The sequence below is a fragment of the Nicotiana tabacum genome, chromosome 4 (assembly GCF_000715075.1).
Source record: "Nicotiana tabacum cultivar K326 chromosome 4, ASM71507v2, whole genome shotgun sequence".
NCBI classification, from domain to species: Eukaryota; Viridiplantae; Streptophyta; class Magnoliopsida; order Solanales; family Solanaceae; genus Nicotiana; species Nicotiana tabacum.
In genome coordinates, this window is record NC_134083.1 from 6,100,012 (window position 1) to 6,114,954 (window position 14,943).

Sequence of the window (14,943 nt, forward strand, 5' to 3'; positions counted from 1 at the left end):
TACATACAATTATAATACAACTTTACTAAAATTTCATAACACCTTTAAAATTTATAATCCTACGGAGAATTAGAAGAGATTAAAGTCTCCGCACATGTTATAGTCCAACTAAAGCAAAGTGAATCTTTAGGCTTTGCAATTTTAATTTCCTTGCATTCGTCTTTTCAAATCATAAACTGATATTCCTTATGAGTCTTCCGGCTTTGCAAGAGAGAGGCATATGACCAACTAAAGCTAAGTGAATCTCCACGCTTTGCAAGAGAGACAGAGACAGATAGAGACGGAGAGAGAGTGAGCAAGTATAAAGGGATACGGTAATATGAAGGGATTCTCGCAAAGAAATATAAAGGGATATTCCTTATTCAATTTTTAATATAAAATGATACTCATTTAAAATTTATTTGTATATAATTGATAAATTTTATATGACCATATAATTAAATTGAAACTTGAGTAGGGATGATAATAAAGTTTCAAATACTGTACTGTATAGGAAGTAAAAATTCTTATTGATTTTATCTAAAACTAAAATTAGAGTAAGAATTGTGGGCCCAAATTAAAACTAAAATCCCAAAACCCAAATTTGTGAAATCGTCGTCGGCTCCCCCAAATATCGCTGGTATTCGGTATCTCAAGTTCCGATTCCCCTTTTGTCAATCTATTTTCGCATCATTCCAAACGTAATGTACGGAGGTTCCGGAAAGCTCGGCCGTGGCGGCAGCGGCAGCGGCGGCCGTGGAGGTGGCGTTGGGAAGCGCAACATCCAGTCCACGTTCCAACCGCCGCCTCTCAACAGGTCAACCGCCGCGACTGGCGGTCGCCTGTCACTTGGCGGCGGTGGAGCTGCCGCACCTCGCAACCGCAACAACAACAGCGCGACGGGTCCCACTTCCTCTAATGGAATGGAGGAGACTTTTAGCCTCGTCACTGGGAACCCTTTGAATTTTGCAATGATAATTCGGCTGGCGCCAGACTTGGTGGAAGAGATCAAGCGAGTAGAAGCTGAAGGTAGTACAGCTAGGATCAAATTTGATACCAATGCCAATAATTCCTCCGGAAATGTGAGTTTTCTTGTTCACTTTTGTTTTACAGATCTGTGTGCAACATATTTATTTGCTATTTGATGGTTTTCCTTTTGTTTTTAGGTTTTATCTAAGTTGGATTAGTTGAACATATTGTGCTTAACTGGATACTTATAGTGCAGTGGAGAATATGAGAGACTGCTAAAAGCATTTGTTGATTTTCAGTTTAAACTTTGCCATGGGCTGTTATGCTTAAAAACTGACTCTTATGTTACATGAAGATGGAACATAAACACTGTACTGCTGGTGTGCAGCAAAAAAGCTTGTAGCACTTTTAACCTCTAGTGACTGGTGCGAGTCTATATTTACGTCTATTTTCAAGGCTTGCAGGTTACCTACTTACCCGTAACAATAAGACTTTGTATCAGGGGTGGAGCTCGTAAGAGAGGAAGGGGTTCAATTATATCCCCTTCATCGAATATTTATATTAGGTAAATAGGTAAAAATCAAATCTTTAGGTTATATATAAACAGTTGCTTTAATTTACAAGTTTGAATCCCAACTATGACATTCTATTTTTTTTGGTAATTCCCTTATGGCTCCGCCACTGCGGTTCGTAGGTTACCTTTCGTTCGAAAGCTATGCACTTACCAAATGTATCACTCCATACCTTGTTTGCCTGTTTTCTTTATTAGATTTCCTCTGTAACAGAATAGGAAAATGAAGAAACAGAATACCCTAATTTTGGGCAATATGATTTAAAGGCCTTTGAAATGGGGATATGTGCTTCTTAAGGGGTCCATTTCAAACTATTTACTCCATGATGCTTCCAGTGTTTTTGTTATCTATCTTCTAAATTGTAATTATGTATTTGTTCTTTAAAAACTCAACCGAGGAGCCATTCCTGTGAGAAGCAAGGGATGTCTTGAACGGTGGAAGGTCATAGAGAATAGGCCTATTCATAGAGTGATCCTATGATAAGACTGGCAGTTACATTTTAGTGATTGTGTTTCCTAGATATTATACTACACTGCCATAATTATATATCCTGACTTGCATCTGAAATGCCACTAAACGTTTTTTTTTGATGAAGTAAGGGAATCTCATTAAAAGGCATCAAGAAAATGCATAGCAAAAATTACAACATAAAGGTATTGTCTGCTCATATGCAGAAAACTTACGGGAAAACTAAGGAGCAGACAAAATCAAGAAATAGTTCAACACTATTTACAGGGGCCTGATTGAACCAACTAAATAAGTTAATTAAACACGTGGCTTTAAGAGTGTGGTTGGGAGTTGAAATCCCATCAAAACATCTACGGTTTCTTTCATTCCAAATACTCCAAAAAAATAGCACCAGGTACCATTGACCAAGTCTTTTTGATGGATTTCCCAACTCTCCAAGAACACCAACTCTCATAAGCTTCCTTGATACTGTTTGGCATAACCCAGGCAAGTTCAAAAACTGATAAAAACATACTCCAAATATCAGTTGCTACTGAACAGTGCAAAAAAAGATGCCTCACACTCTCTGATTCCATTTGGCACATATAACATCTATTCACAGTCGGTATACTTCTTCTGATAAGATTGTCTTGAGTAAGACTAGCTTCATACAATGTTGTCCACATAAAGCCAGCTACTTTTGTAGGTAGTTTGGTTTTCCATATAAGCTTCCATGGCCATTTGTCGATCAATTCCTTGTTGGAGCATAGGTTGTCATATCCTCTTTTTACAGTATAGGTTCTCTCTTTTGATTCACCCCATTCCAACCTATCCTGCACCTGGGAATTGACATTAGCACCTGATAATTTATTGAGCAAACCCAACAGATCATTCAACTCCCAATCTTGGATGTCCCTTCTGAAATGTGGAGCCCAAGCACTATTTTGCCAAACATGTGAGATAGTTGCATCTTTATTACTAGCAAGTAAAAATAAAGCTGGAAATTCAATTTTCAGTGTCTCTGTACCTAGCCATTTATCTTTCCAAAATGATATATGAGCCCCGTTCCCTAGCTTGAGTGATGACTTGAGCTTGAATTCTCCCCAAAGCTTTGAAATGTGTTTCCAGGGGCCTGAACCATGTGGACCTCTCCCCTGCCTAGTGCACCAGTTGTTTGCCACCCCATACTTTGCTTGAATTACTGTTTTCCATAGCCCTGAACTTTTCATGTTGTGCCTCCAATGCCATTTCATCAATAAACTCTTGTTATGCAAAGCAAGGTCTTTTATCCCTAGCCCTCCATGGTTCTTAGGAAGAATAACTCTTGGCCATTTAACCAGATGGAACTTGTGAGTGTTACTGTTGCCTTCCCATAGAAAATCTCTTCTTAATTGATCAAGTCTCCTTTGTACCTTAGTTGGGATTGGGAATAAGGATATGAAATATGTTGGTATGCTATCTAGCACACTATTGATGAGTGTAAGTCTGCCTCCAAAGGATAGGTATTGCATTTTCCAGGAAGCCAGTTTTCTTTCAAATTTTTCAATCACTCCATTCCAGATACCTTGAGACTTGTATCTAGCTCCCAATGGGAGCCCCATATATGATGTAGGGAAAGATCCCACTTTACAATACATAACCTCTGCAAGCTCATCCAGATTTGGGATTGTGTTAACCGGATAGATGGTGCTTTTCAGCATGTTCATGTGTAGGCCTGAAATAGCTTCAAAGATCATTAGTGTGAGATTAAGATATAGAACTTGTGATTTTTCAGCTCCGCAAAAAATCAGAGTGTCGTCTGCGTATAGCAGATGCGACACCATCACAGAATTGCCCTCTTCATTGCCCACCTTAAAACCCTCCGGCCAATGGAGCTGGTTAGCTTTGTCTAACATTTTGCTTAGGCCTTCCATAGCAAGAATGAACAAAAAAGGTGACAGTGGATCTCCCTGTCTGAGGCCTTTTTGGGGAGAGAAAAACCCAACAGGTCCACCATTGAAATGCCACCAAACGTCACTTCTGTTTGTCCCTTTTCTAATATGCACTTTTGTATTAGTTGCTTTGAGGTGTTTGGTTGTGCTCCTTATTGAATTAATGTATGAGTGCCTCATTAAGAACTTATGACCTCTTTCACTTTTATAAAAGAAAGAACTTCGACATCCTTTGACTTGATCTTGAACTCATGCTTGGCAATAATGTTACTTTAGTTAAGTATAATTGGATGTGATTTGCCCACATTGTATCAGGTCATTAATGTTGGTAGTAAAGACTTCAGATTCACATGGTCGCGGGAACCTGGAGATTTATGTGATATATATGAAGAACGTCGAAGTGGTGAAGATGGAAATGGTTTGCTTGTTGAGTCAGGTGGTGCTTGGCGAAAGTTGAATGTACAGCGCGTTCTGGATGAATCATTTAAAAACCATGTTAAAATGCGGTCAGAAGAAGCTGAGAAGAAGCTTAAATCACGCAAGTATGTTTATTGTTAAACTCTTTTGTTTTTTTGGATAAGGATTTATTGTCCAACTCTAAAATGACATGAAATGGTTGATTGTTGTAGCTAGATATATTAGATTTCTCTACATGATAGTTCTCAACTTAATGATATGCAAATATATAAAGTTGAGTGCTTTTTATTTTTTTGGGAAGGGGGAAGGGTATGATTAAGGGCTTAATGAGGATTGAGTTTTGCACTTTTAGGATTCAAGGTGGGATGTCTACCACAGCTACCGCTTAATTCTTGTACAATCAAGTTCATATCTAATTATGTGGCTTTCCTGACCTGTTTTCTTGTATGCTTCAATGTCTATGTGGGTTGATGTGCTCTCTTTCTTGGAGTGAGTGTCTAGGCAAGGTCACTTTAAGCTCATTTAGCGAATTTCACATGATAATGGTTTCGTCCACTCATTTTACATGCTCTTTATTCGACTCCGCTGCTCTTTATTCGACTCTATCTAGTTAGGCTGAAGTTCTGTGATACTGTGTTGAGCTAGCGGTACCACTGTTATCGACGTTTAATTGTCTTTAAGATGCAGCAGCTCACTTCCTTGATCACGAGTTGGGATGTATTGATTAAGTAGAAGACTAATTTAAAGGCTTCTTTTTTTGGTTGAGAAGGTAACATATTTGCATATTAAAATATAGACTACACAAAAGCTGTGAAGTCACCCATAATTACAATGTGGAATGTAGGAAAATATAACTCCTAATCCTTTGTCTTCTTACAAGGATTCTAAAACATCAAAAATAGATTCATGATCTTTCAAAAATTTTCCTTTACACCAAAAGTATATAAGAATTAAACGCTTCATCTTCATCTTTTGGATGTTACTAGATTTGTCTTCAAAGCATCTCTGCTTTGTCCACCATATGGAAGCTGGGAGAATCCTCCATCTCTTGTTTTGTCCACAACATAATTTAAAAGCTTATGGTATCAAAGAAAAAATTATAGGCTTGCAAAAATAAGTCTTTCTCTTAAAATATTAAGCATTTTGCAGTTAGAATTTATTTTTGATGAGAGAAAGATCCTGTCTCAAATTTTGCTAAATAACTTGCTAATAACTAGTTAACAGAAAAGTATGATTGATAAACCAATAGATGACCACTATAGTTGGAGTAACAACATTCATATCACTAACCCACACTCAGTTTTTTCTTTTGTTGAAAGAAATTAGCTCCTATGGTTGATCAAATGTACATCTTAGCACCTTGGTACATGATCTAAAGCGTGGTCTAAGCGAGGTGAATTGCTTAGCCTGTGTTGCACCTAGCTTGAGGGCTTATGCGTGCCTCAAGCAAGCCTTTGGCAATACTGTTTCTGATGATGCAATGCTGAGGAAAAATGTTTAGCTTTTCCGATGCTTTGGAGAAGTTTCGTTCTAGTTAAATAAATAAAAGATTCTCTGTTGTTTGTACCTTAGCTGGTATTTGATTTTCTCATTCTGTCTTGTATATTGATATTTTTGCATCTCTAAAACAGAGCCATTGTTTTGGACCATGGCAATCCATCCATGAAGAGTCAGGTGAAGGCAATGGCTGCAGCTGAAGGTACACATCGTCATGAACACTGAAATTAAGCATTTGATAATCGCTTTTCTAATTTACCTTGGTTAAAGTCAGCTAGATTGCCCTTAAGTTTCACATATGATTCAATCATTTTCTTGTACATTTTTTGCATCCTCTGATGCCAATGTAATTAACATTTTACCTTCTAAAAAAAAAGTCTTGGTAGATTGCTCCTAGTTGATGATTCCTTCTGCATATTGAAAGGATTATAAACTTGATGGTTATTGGAGGTAGAAATGCTTCTGGTATTCATTTGAGGATAACACTACCTAGTAATGCAAAATCCTCAGAATATTTGATGGGCTGTGTGCATTATCAACTTGAAGGTATACGAGAGAGGGATGCTTCTGATATCCCATTTTGACTTTCTATTTAATGAGCCAAAAGAAAAAAATTGGTGTAATCGACTATGAAGTATCTGGTAGTCATTATGTATATTTGGCTTTACGTGGAATGAAAGGAGTAGGAGATTGATCCATAGTTATGAGAGATATATTAGTAGTTTATCTTCTCAAAAAAGAGATATTAGTAGTATAAGGAGATCTTTTCTATTTAATGCATTTGTTGGTGTAGGGAAAGAATACTTGTGGGATCTGTGGTTAGATCATTGGATTAGCTTGTTCGAGAACCATTGTTGAGTTTGCTTTATATTTATTTTTCACACCAACTTGGTATAATCAATGAATGAAATATTGAGAAAGAAAAAATGAAGATTCTAATAGTGGTGTATCGGCTATCATTCTTGGTGTTCAGTGCTCATGCTATCCTAGTATCTTGTGCTACTCGTTATTTGGAGCTATAACATAAAACTTCTTTTTGATGTATGTGTTTGGTTTAAATGAATATCATTCTGGTATTCATTTGAGGATAACACTACCTAGTAATGCAAAATCCTCAGAATATTTGATGGGCTGTGTGCATTATCAACTTGAAGGTATACGAGAGAGGGATGCTTCTGATATCCCATTTTGACTTTCTATTTAATGAGCCAAAAGAAAAAAATTGGTGTAATCGACTATGAAGTATCTGGTAGTCATTATGTATATTTGGCTTTATGTGGAATGAAAGGAGTAGGAGATTGATCCATAGTTATGAGAGATATATTAGTAGTTTATCTTCTCAAAAAAGAGATATTAGTAGTATAAGGAGATCTTTTCTATTTAATGCATTTGTTGGTGTAGGGAAAGAATACTTGTGGGATCTGTGGTTAGATCATTGGATTAGCTTGTTCGAGAACCATTGTTGAGTTTGCTTTATATTTATTTTTCACACCAACTTGGTATAATCAATGAATGAAATATTGAGAAAGAAAAAATGAAGATTCTAATAGTGGTGTATCGGCTATCATTCTTGGTGTTCAGTGCTCATGCTATCCTAGTATCTTGTGCTACTCGTTATTTGGAGCTATAACATAAAACTTCTTTTTGATGTATGTGTTTGGTTTACATGGATTCAGATACTGTTGTTGTGTGGTAACGAGATAGGTAACTACAAAGTTACGGAGTCTTGGGAAACTTCTATTGCTATCCAATATCAACTTTATCCAATATAGGTATCTCTCATTTCTGGGCTGTTAAAGAAGGTCGAGAATAGCAATATTACTAAAACCAATTTTCATAGCATTATGTGGCAGCAAATCTACTGGCAATTAGTGATGCTTTGAGAAAAAAGAACCTTATTGCATCTGTTAAAGGTGTAAAAGATAAATTATAGTACCTTATCAAACAACAGCTTAAACGCAATAGCTAACACAATAGTGAAACAGTGGCTTATAAGAAGAATCAATTTTAGTAACTTATGAAACAGCAGTCGCTTAAACGCTATAGTTAAGCAGATGATGTGTAAGCTTGATCTTCAGGATGATGATGTGTAAGCTTGATTTTCTGGAGTGTCTCTTTTGTTTATTGAACATATACTATGGAGAACATTAGTTTTCTCTGGATGAATGATCTATAATGATGGTATATGTTTAATTTCTGATATTGCAGTTTGATGTAAATCTAACTCTTTGTCTCTTCAGCCAATCCATGGAGGATGGGTTTCAAGCAAAAGAAAGAGCCTCCTTTCAAAAAGCGAAAGGCAGAACCACCTCCAGGTAATTTGGGAGCTGAAGTTTAGAGGTTTCTTATTAGATGTTTTCTGCTTGTAGTCCAGTCAGTATATTTCATGTCCAGGTGTTGGAAAGGAGGGATGTCTTGAATATAATTTCACTGTTTTGGTGGTGTTATGTTTCCTATCTTTTCATTGAACTTTATGAATTGCAGGGGGGGCTTACGGATCTGCTTACAAATCTGGCTCCTCTGCAACAACTCATTCAAAGGGAAAGCCTTCTGCTTCACCTTTGTCTTCTCCCCCTGAACTATCTGGTGCTCCAGCATCTCCATTTGACAATGCCAATCTTTTGAAGGGCCAAATTGCTGTGGATGATGTGATACCAGCTCAAACCATGGCTAAGGCTACTAGCTCTGACAAAGAAATTCCTAGCAAGGTGACCACAAGTTCTTCACATGATAAAGTAGGGCATAAAAGGCATGCAGGCGCTACGTCTACCGACCTGCGTAGCATGTTGATTTCTCTACTTATGGAGAACCAGTCCAAGGGGATGAGTCTTAAGGTAAGCATGTGAACTAAATTGGACCTTTCTTAATTTAGCATTGTGTTGTAGGAGGTAGAGTGTAAGTTTAAAGCAAAGATGTCCATTTTCCTTTGGTTTATTGTTTTTTTTTTGTTGACATGGAGTACTTGTTAAAAATTCTTAAGTACATCTCTTTACCGCATCAGCTTCTTGTTTTTTTCCCCTTAAAATATCTTCTGGGTTTTAGGCACTGGAGAAAGCTGTTGGAGACACATTCCCGAACTCAGCCAAGCAAATTGAACCCATTATAAAAAAGGTAAATGGTAGATGAAATTGCTGTAGTTCTGCTGAAAGAAGAAAAGATAAGTGAATAATATTCAATAGTTGTAATATTTTACACATGAATTTCTGGTGGTAGATTGCTATATATCAAGCTCCAGGAAGATACTTCTTGAAACCAGGAGTGGATATAGAAAGCTTCCCGAAACCTGCCCCTGAAAGTGGAAGGTACAAAAAAATTTCGGGCTCTTTGTTCTTTTGTTTTGTCTCTTCTATTTGAAATTAAAATAGTATCTGTCACTGTCAGAGACAAAGCTGATCTGCATTCAGCACGTCTGGTTAAACTAAAGTCTCGGTATGTGTACCTGAGGAGCACGGGAACTTTCTACCAGGGATAAACTTGGAAGATGTTTGTGAAAATGATATTAAACAAAAAGACCTTGGCATTTTACATCCATTTTGAGCTAAAACTATCAAGGAACATATGCATCTTTTTGACGTTACAAAGGTTAAAATGTGCTTATTAATTTTGCCCTTGTTTGGGATGCTAATTTATATGTTTTGACACTAACGTACGAGGATCATATCTGTATGTATTTGTTTTTGGCCAAATTCCTTGGAGGGTGGAGAGGTGGGAAGATTATTTTCTGATCGAGAGATTATTTTTATTTCCTATTCATGTTTCATTTGATGATCCTCTGTATTGTGGTCATGAACTATTTTCCTTGAGAGCAGAACACCTCCTTCCACAGTAAAAAGATCCACGCACGTGTGATCTTTTCCACAGTAAAAAGATCTGTCTTCATTAAAAAAAAAATTCATGCATCTATGCACACACAGGCGGACATTGGTCAGGATGTATTTTCTTATGGTTTTGGTTTGTAACCCAATCGCTTTTGCTTTAGATTGAGCTCTTTAATATGTTTCCAGTATCACCTTTTTGATTATTATAGGTATTGCAGACATCAATTTAACTTCTCGTTCTAACATATCTCTTCTATCTTAGTGCTGCTGAGGACCAGACTACTAGCTCTACTATGCCTTTGATAGGAAAATCATTCTTCTGAAAAGATTTATTCTTTGATTGAAATGCTTGATTCTATGTTAATTGAAAGTCCCCTTACCCTGATGTTTTCTGCTCTTAACAGTTCTCCTGAAGATCATTGTCAGCCATTATCTGCCCCCGATAAATTTGACAAACTACCTGCTCCAGAACCGGTCTTACCTTTAAAAACTGATAGCAGTGAGTTGGAAGAGGGGGCAGTGAGCGATTCTAAACCTCAAGAAGCATCTGATGCCATGGAAAAAATTGATATCCTCCATCATTCACCTGATCGAAGTGTAGGGCTGGCTAATAGCTCTAGCTCTAGCTCTAGTGATAGTGAAAGTGAGAGCAGCGACAGTGGAAGCGATAGTGGAAGTCAGAGTAGAAGCAGAAGCCCAAGTAAAAGTGTAGCCAGTGGGAGTAGCAGTGACAGTGACAGTGATGCTTCTTCTAATAGTAAGGAGGCATCTGATGAGGATGTTGATATCATGAGCGATGATGACAAAGAGACAAATCATAAACCGCGAGCTTCTGAACAGGTTCAATGCGGAACTTTGGATTTTGAGCCAGGTCAATTTAAGGTAGGTGAGAGGGACGATCTTAATGTTACGGATATTGTGGAAATTGAGAAGGACTTGCCTCACGGCGACCAAGTAGCTGAAATGGCTGTTATTCCTGGCTCAGGTCCTATGAGAGATGATGAAAAACCTGTAGAAGAAATCAGACCTTTATCGTCTGATAGGCATGAGGATAAACAAAGTCAGGTCCAAATGGGTGAGCTTCATCATGAAGCACACATTGTTAGTTACCAAAAGCATCATAGTGAAATTGAAAGTGTCGACAAGGATAGCTTCAAGCATGAGCCATCTGGGGGTAGGAAAAGTAAATCTAAACGAGTGCGTGATGAAAAACGTTTAGTTGATAAAGTTGACAAGAATAAGAGAGTAAAAACTCAGAATGTTATTCAGCATCAAAGTTCTGGTCATAGGAACTCTAATTTTGTGGAGAGTTCACACTTATCTCCTGATAAGCCTTCAGAAGGGCCTTATAAGGGCCTTAATATGCAGCAGATGGATAGAACTTCCAGGAAGTCTGCTTCTGAACTTTTGCAGCCAGACCGGAGATCTGTTGATTTCACTGCAAGGGGCAAAGCTCCTACTGGTTCTGAGAGGCCAATAAAACAAGGTGAAAGCTCAGGGCATACCACTAAGTACACTGAAAGAAGCCTTCAAATGAATGAAGGGCTCCCCTCACAGAGAGACAAGGTTAGTAGAGAGTCACAAGATGAATACGACTTTGTTAGTGATAAAAGGGAAAGAAAAATTCCAAAAGATGGTGTTGGGGACCAGCAAAGAACATCAGTCGATTTGAACCTCAGTAAGTATGACAGCCCACTGCCACGAAATTCTCCAAAGGATAAAATGTGTAATACAGGGAAATCATCTTTCATGAATGGACGTGGACACATGCTTCAAAGAGAGCTTTCAGACTTGGAGTTAGGAGAACTTCGGGAGCCTCCGCCACAGGAAACAGCTGGGTTAAACAAGCAGTTTGAGAGGAAAAGTTCTTTTAAAGGAGAGAATAGACCAACAAGTTCAGATTATTGGAATTTTGAGTCAACTAAAGGAAGAACTACAGAGAAGAATGTAGCAGAGTTTAGAAGATCATCTCCTATCCAGTCAAGCGCTGTGCCTTCTGGGGCTCCAAATGGCTTTTCTAAGAGGAGGACCCCTGAACGTCATGCTGAAGATTTTACAAGACCTCACCAAAAGGTTTCACAACCTCAGCCTCAACACCCCCATCCTAGAATTAATCAGAATGATATTGGTTCCCAATATAATCAACCAGTGGAAGTGCATAATGGTCGGCAAATTGAAGTAGAAGGGAGATTAGGGACTGGTCAGGAGGTCCATGGTGACGCTCGCAGAAAATTTTCTGCTGGTGCACGAGAACAGCATGACCTAAAACATGGTGTACTTCCAGCATCTGCCAAGGAGAACAAAGGGCAAAAGTCCAGTTTGGTTGCTGAGGTAAATGATAGGCATAAGGATGCTTCTTTACTCGTGAGCTCTGAAGGTCGTCAAAGGATGGGAGAGTCTTCTCCTGATGAGATGAGTTTGTACTCCAAGTATGAAAAGGAGGAAGCAGAGCTAAAGGGACCAATAGAGAATTTTGCCCAGTAAGTATTTCTACATTTACTTTAGTAGTGGAGAGCACTTTGGAGCTTGTTGAAACATGCAGGCATACTCTCAGATTCAATTAATACATAAAAGAGAGTACACAAATGTAGTTTTCAAGTGATATACTTCAAGTCGTCTTCATTGCTGAAAAATTTATTTCTTGAAACCTTTTACTGAAAAAAGAGAGTACACGTGTAGGGTTCAAGTAGTAAATATGTTGGATAATTGAGGTCGTCTTCATTGTTGAGACTTTTGTTCTCTAAACCAATAAAAAAGAGTAGAGCCTTTTGTGTTGAAGTTATTAATGCCTTTTGTACTTCCTATTATCTTTTTGCTGGAAATCTTTATTTTTGATGCTTCTCATATATCAGTTTATCCATGTTTCAGGTATGAAGAATATGTGCAGGAGTATCGGGAAAAATATGATAGTTATTGCTCTATAAACAAAACATTGGAGTCTTACAGGTTTGTCACAAGAATATAATTATGCTTATTTCTCAAAGTTTAATGGAGATTATTTCTTCTCAACTTTTTTAACCAACACCTTTTGCAAACAGTTTATTTTCAGTTTTAGTTAGTCTAATAATTATTGGGATCAACTCTTTAGGAATGAGTTCATGACACTCGGCAAGGAGCTTGAGGTATCTAGAGGAAGAGACAAGCAAAGATTCTATGACATGTTGGGACAGTTAAAAGATTCGTATCGCAAATGTGGACCAGTAAGTTTCCTCCTCTCAATATGTTTTGTGGTCATGGATAAGCAGTTGGAGATTCTACTCAACATTTTTAATGTTGATGTCTATTATGTTTCTAGACTAATGGTGATGCCAGCTCTAGTTCACTAGTTCAAAAAATCTCTCCTGCATTTTTCTCAATGCTTTTGGATGCAAGTATTAAGTGCCTTTCCGCAGGCTATTTCTGGATGACAGATTGCCTAATGTCCGAAATAGTTTCAATGCCCTCTGGAGAGACACTTTCTCCATAGTCCTGTTTACTTGGATAACCCTTTACTTTTTCATTTGACTCCTTGAGCTGGTTTATTAGAAGTATCTGTCCACTTACCCATGTGTCTTAGGGTGATATACTATAACTGTACTTTCTTTGTGATGTCTGACTCATTGGTTTTATTTAAACAATGCAGAGACATAAAAGACTGAAGAAAATATTTATTGTGCTTCATGAGGAACTGAAGGTACTTATCGGACCATCACTTTTGAACCTTATTGCTTCATTTCCCTATGATCCCTAGTAGTAGCTCTTTTTCTATACAATTTCTGAATGCTTCAACTTGCTGTGCAGCATTTGAAGCAGATGATCAAAGACTTTGCTGTTTCATATGCCAGAGATCGGTAACCAAAAAGATTGAATTCTAACTCATTTTTGGCCTGTTGGGGAACCCGGAGTGCTCGGGGATTATCTCCTCTATAATATGTGGTGGTTAACTCGTTTGGTGGAGGGGCAAGCAGAAAGTGCGCTGTCCCATTTGTAGATGAAATGAATGATGGTGACACCACAAGAGTTGACAGAAAATGTGAAGATACAGTTGGAGCAACGCAAATAGGGTGAAGGGTTACTACAAGATTTGGTCACAGTTCGATGGATGTAAATAGAAATGTAGAGTGCCTCTTTTTTCTTTCCTTTTTTTTTCCCATTCTTTAGCGGGGCTTGTGTCCCAGTACATTCTCGTGTAAATTATTTATGGAAGTTTTAATGTGCCTGATACGTACAGTACTGACTCCTGATTCTAGGAATCGCCCTAAGGGCTAATTTTCCATAGTGTTGTCATCATAGGATCGTTACCAAGTTTTGATACAACTGTTGCATAAGGTGGATATATCTTTGTCCACTCTGATCCAATTTGTAAGGCTCCTTTAAAGTAGATAACTACTAGACGTTTTGTAGTCACAATGAAACACGTAGATTGTAATATTATGTACATGTTTTAGTAAACAGATTGGAATTATTACATGCTTTACGATTTTAACAATTTCTTATATAAAATAGGGAAACTATCAGTTATGTCCATTTATAAGTAGCTCATTATCAAAATTAGTTAATTCATAAAATATTACTAATATTAGTTAAATATTACTAATATTAGCCAATTAGCTATTTGTAGCAAAAAAAAAAGGTCAAATTTTTGTTTTTTTTGAGTGGGTGTTATTAGAATAGATTGGGTACATCTTAAGGAGCTTAAATTTCAGTTTTGGGATGATTTGGTGAAGTTTTGAGGTGGTTTGAATTGAAAATTCAAAGTAAAAACTGAACATGAAAAAAATTATGTGTATCACACTGTGTATCATATTTGTATCAATTGTGTATCACATATATACCTGTGTGAGATACATGCGTGATACATGTTTGATACATGTGTCGCAGAAGCATTTTTTGAACTCGATTTAATTACGAATTTTGATACAAAATCAGTCCAAATCACCTCCAATCTTCCTCAAATTTTGTATATTGACTTAACTATATGTTTTCAATACCCATTGAAAAGGTTCCTTTTTTGCTTAGATTTTTGGAATATTTTTTTTTTGTATTTCATCACCTTATTTGCTACCTCATCCATGAAATTTCCTTTCCATCTTGCTTCTAATGTTGCTAATCACATTTAAAAATATGGAAGGAGATTTTTGCATGTGATTCTTTAAGAGAAAGAACCTTATTTATTTGGTTTTTCAATTTTTATATGTGCTTGGCTAGTTTTGGTAAGTTTATGACTAATGGCTAGAGGTTGGTAAGTTGGGACTTATTTGAGACATTTGTGCAAGTTTCCTATAAAATATTATCTTGCTTTTCTTTATAACAAGAAAAATACTATAAATGCTA

General features: G+C 37.2%; 1 protein-coding gene across 1 annotated transcript; it reads left to right on the top strand.

Moving 5' to 3' along the window:
- The first annotated feature begins 579 nt into the window (after positions 1-579).
- On the top strand, positions 580-14,077 carry LOC107770251 (uncharacterized). The gene is made up of 12 exons (XM_075251314.1): positions 580-1,061; positions 4,214-4,440; positions 5,947-6,014; positions 8,053-8,127; positions 8,297-8,646; positions 8,855-8,923; positions 9,026-9,114; positions 10,035-12,110; positions 12,499-12,576; positions 12,719-12,830; positions 13,253-13,303; positions 13,411-14,077. Exons 1-12 carry the CDS (start codon positions 684-686, stop codon positions 13,462-13,464), a joined length of 3,627 nt encoding a protein of 1,208 aa, XP_075107415.1. The 5' UTR covers positions 580-683; the 3' UTR covers positions 13,465-14,077.
- Positions 14,078-14,943: the final 866 nt, after the last annotated feature.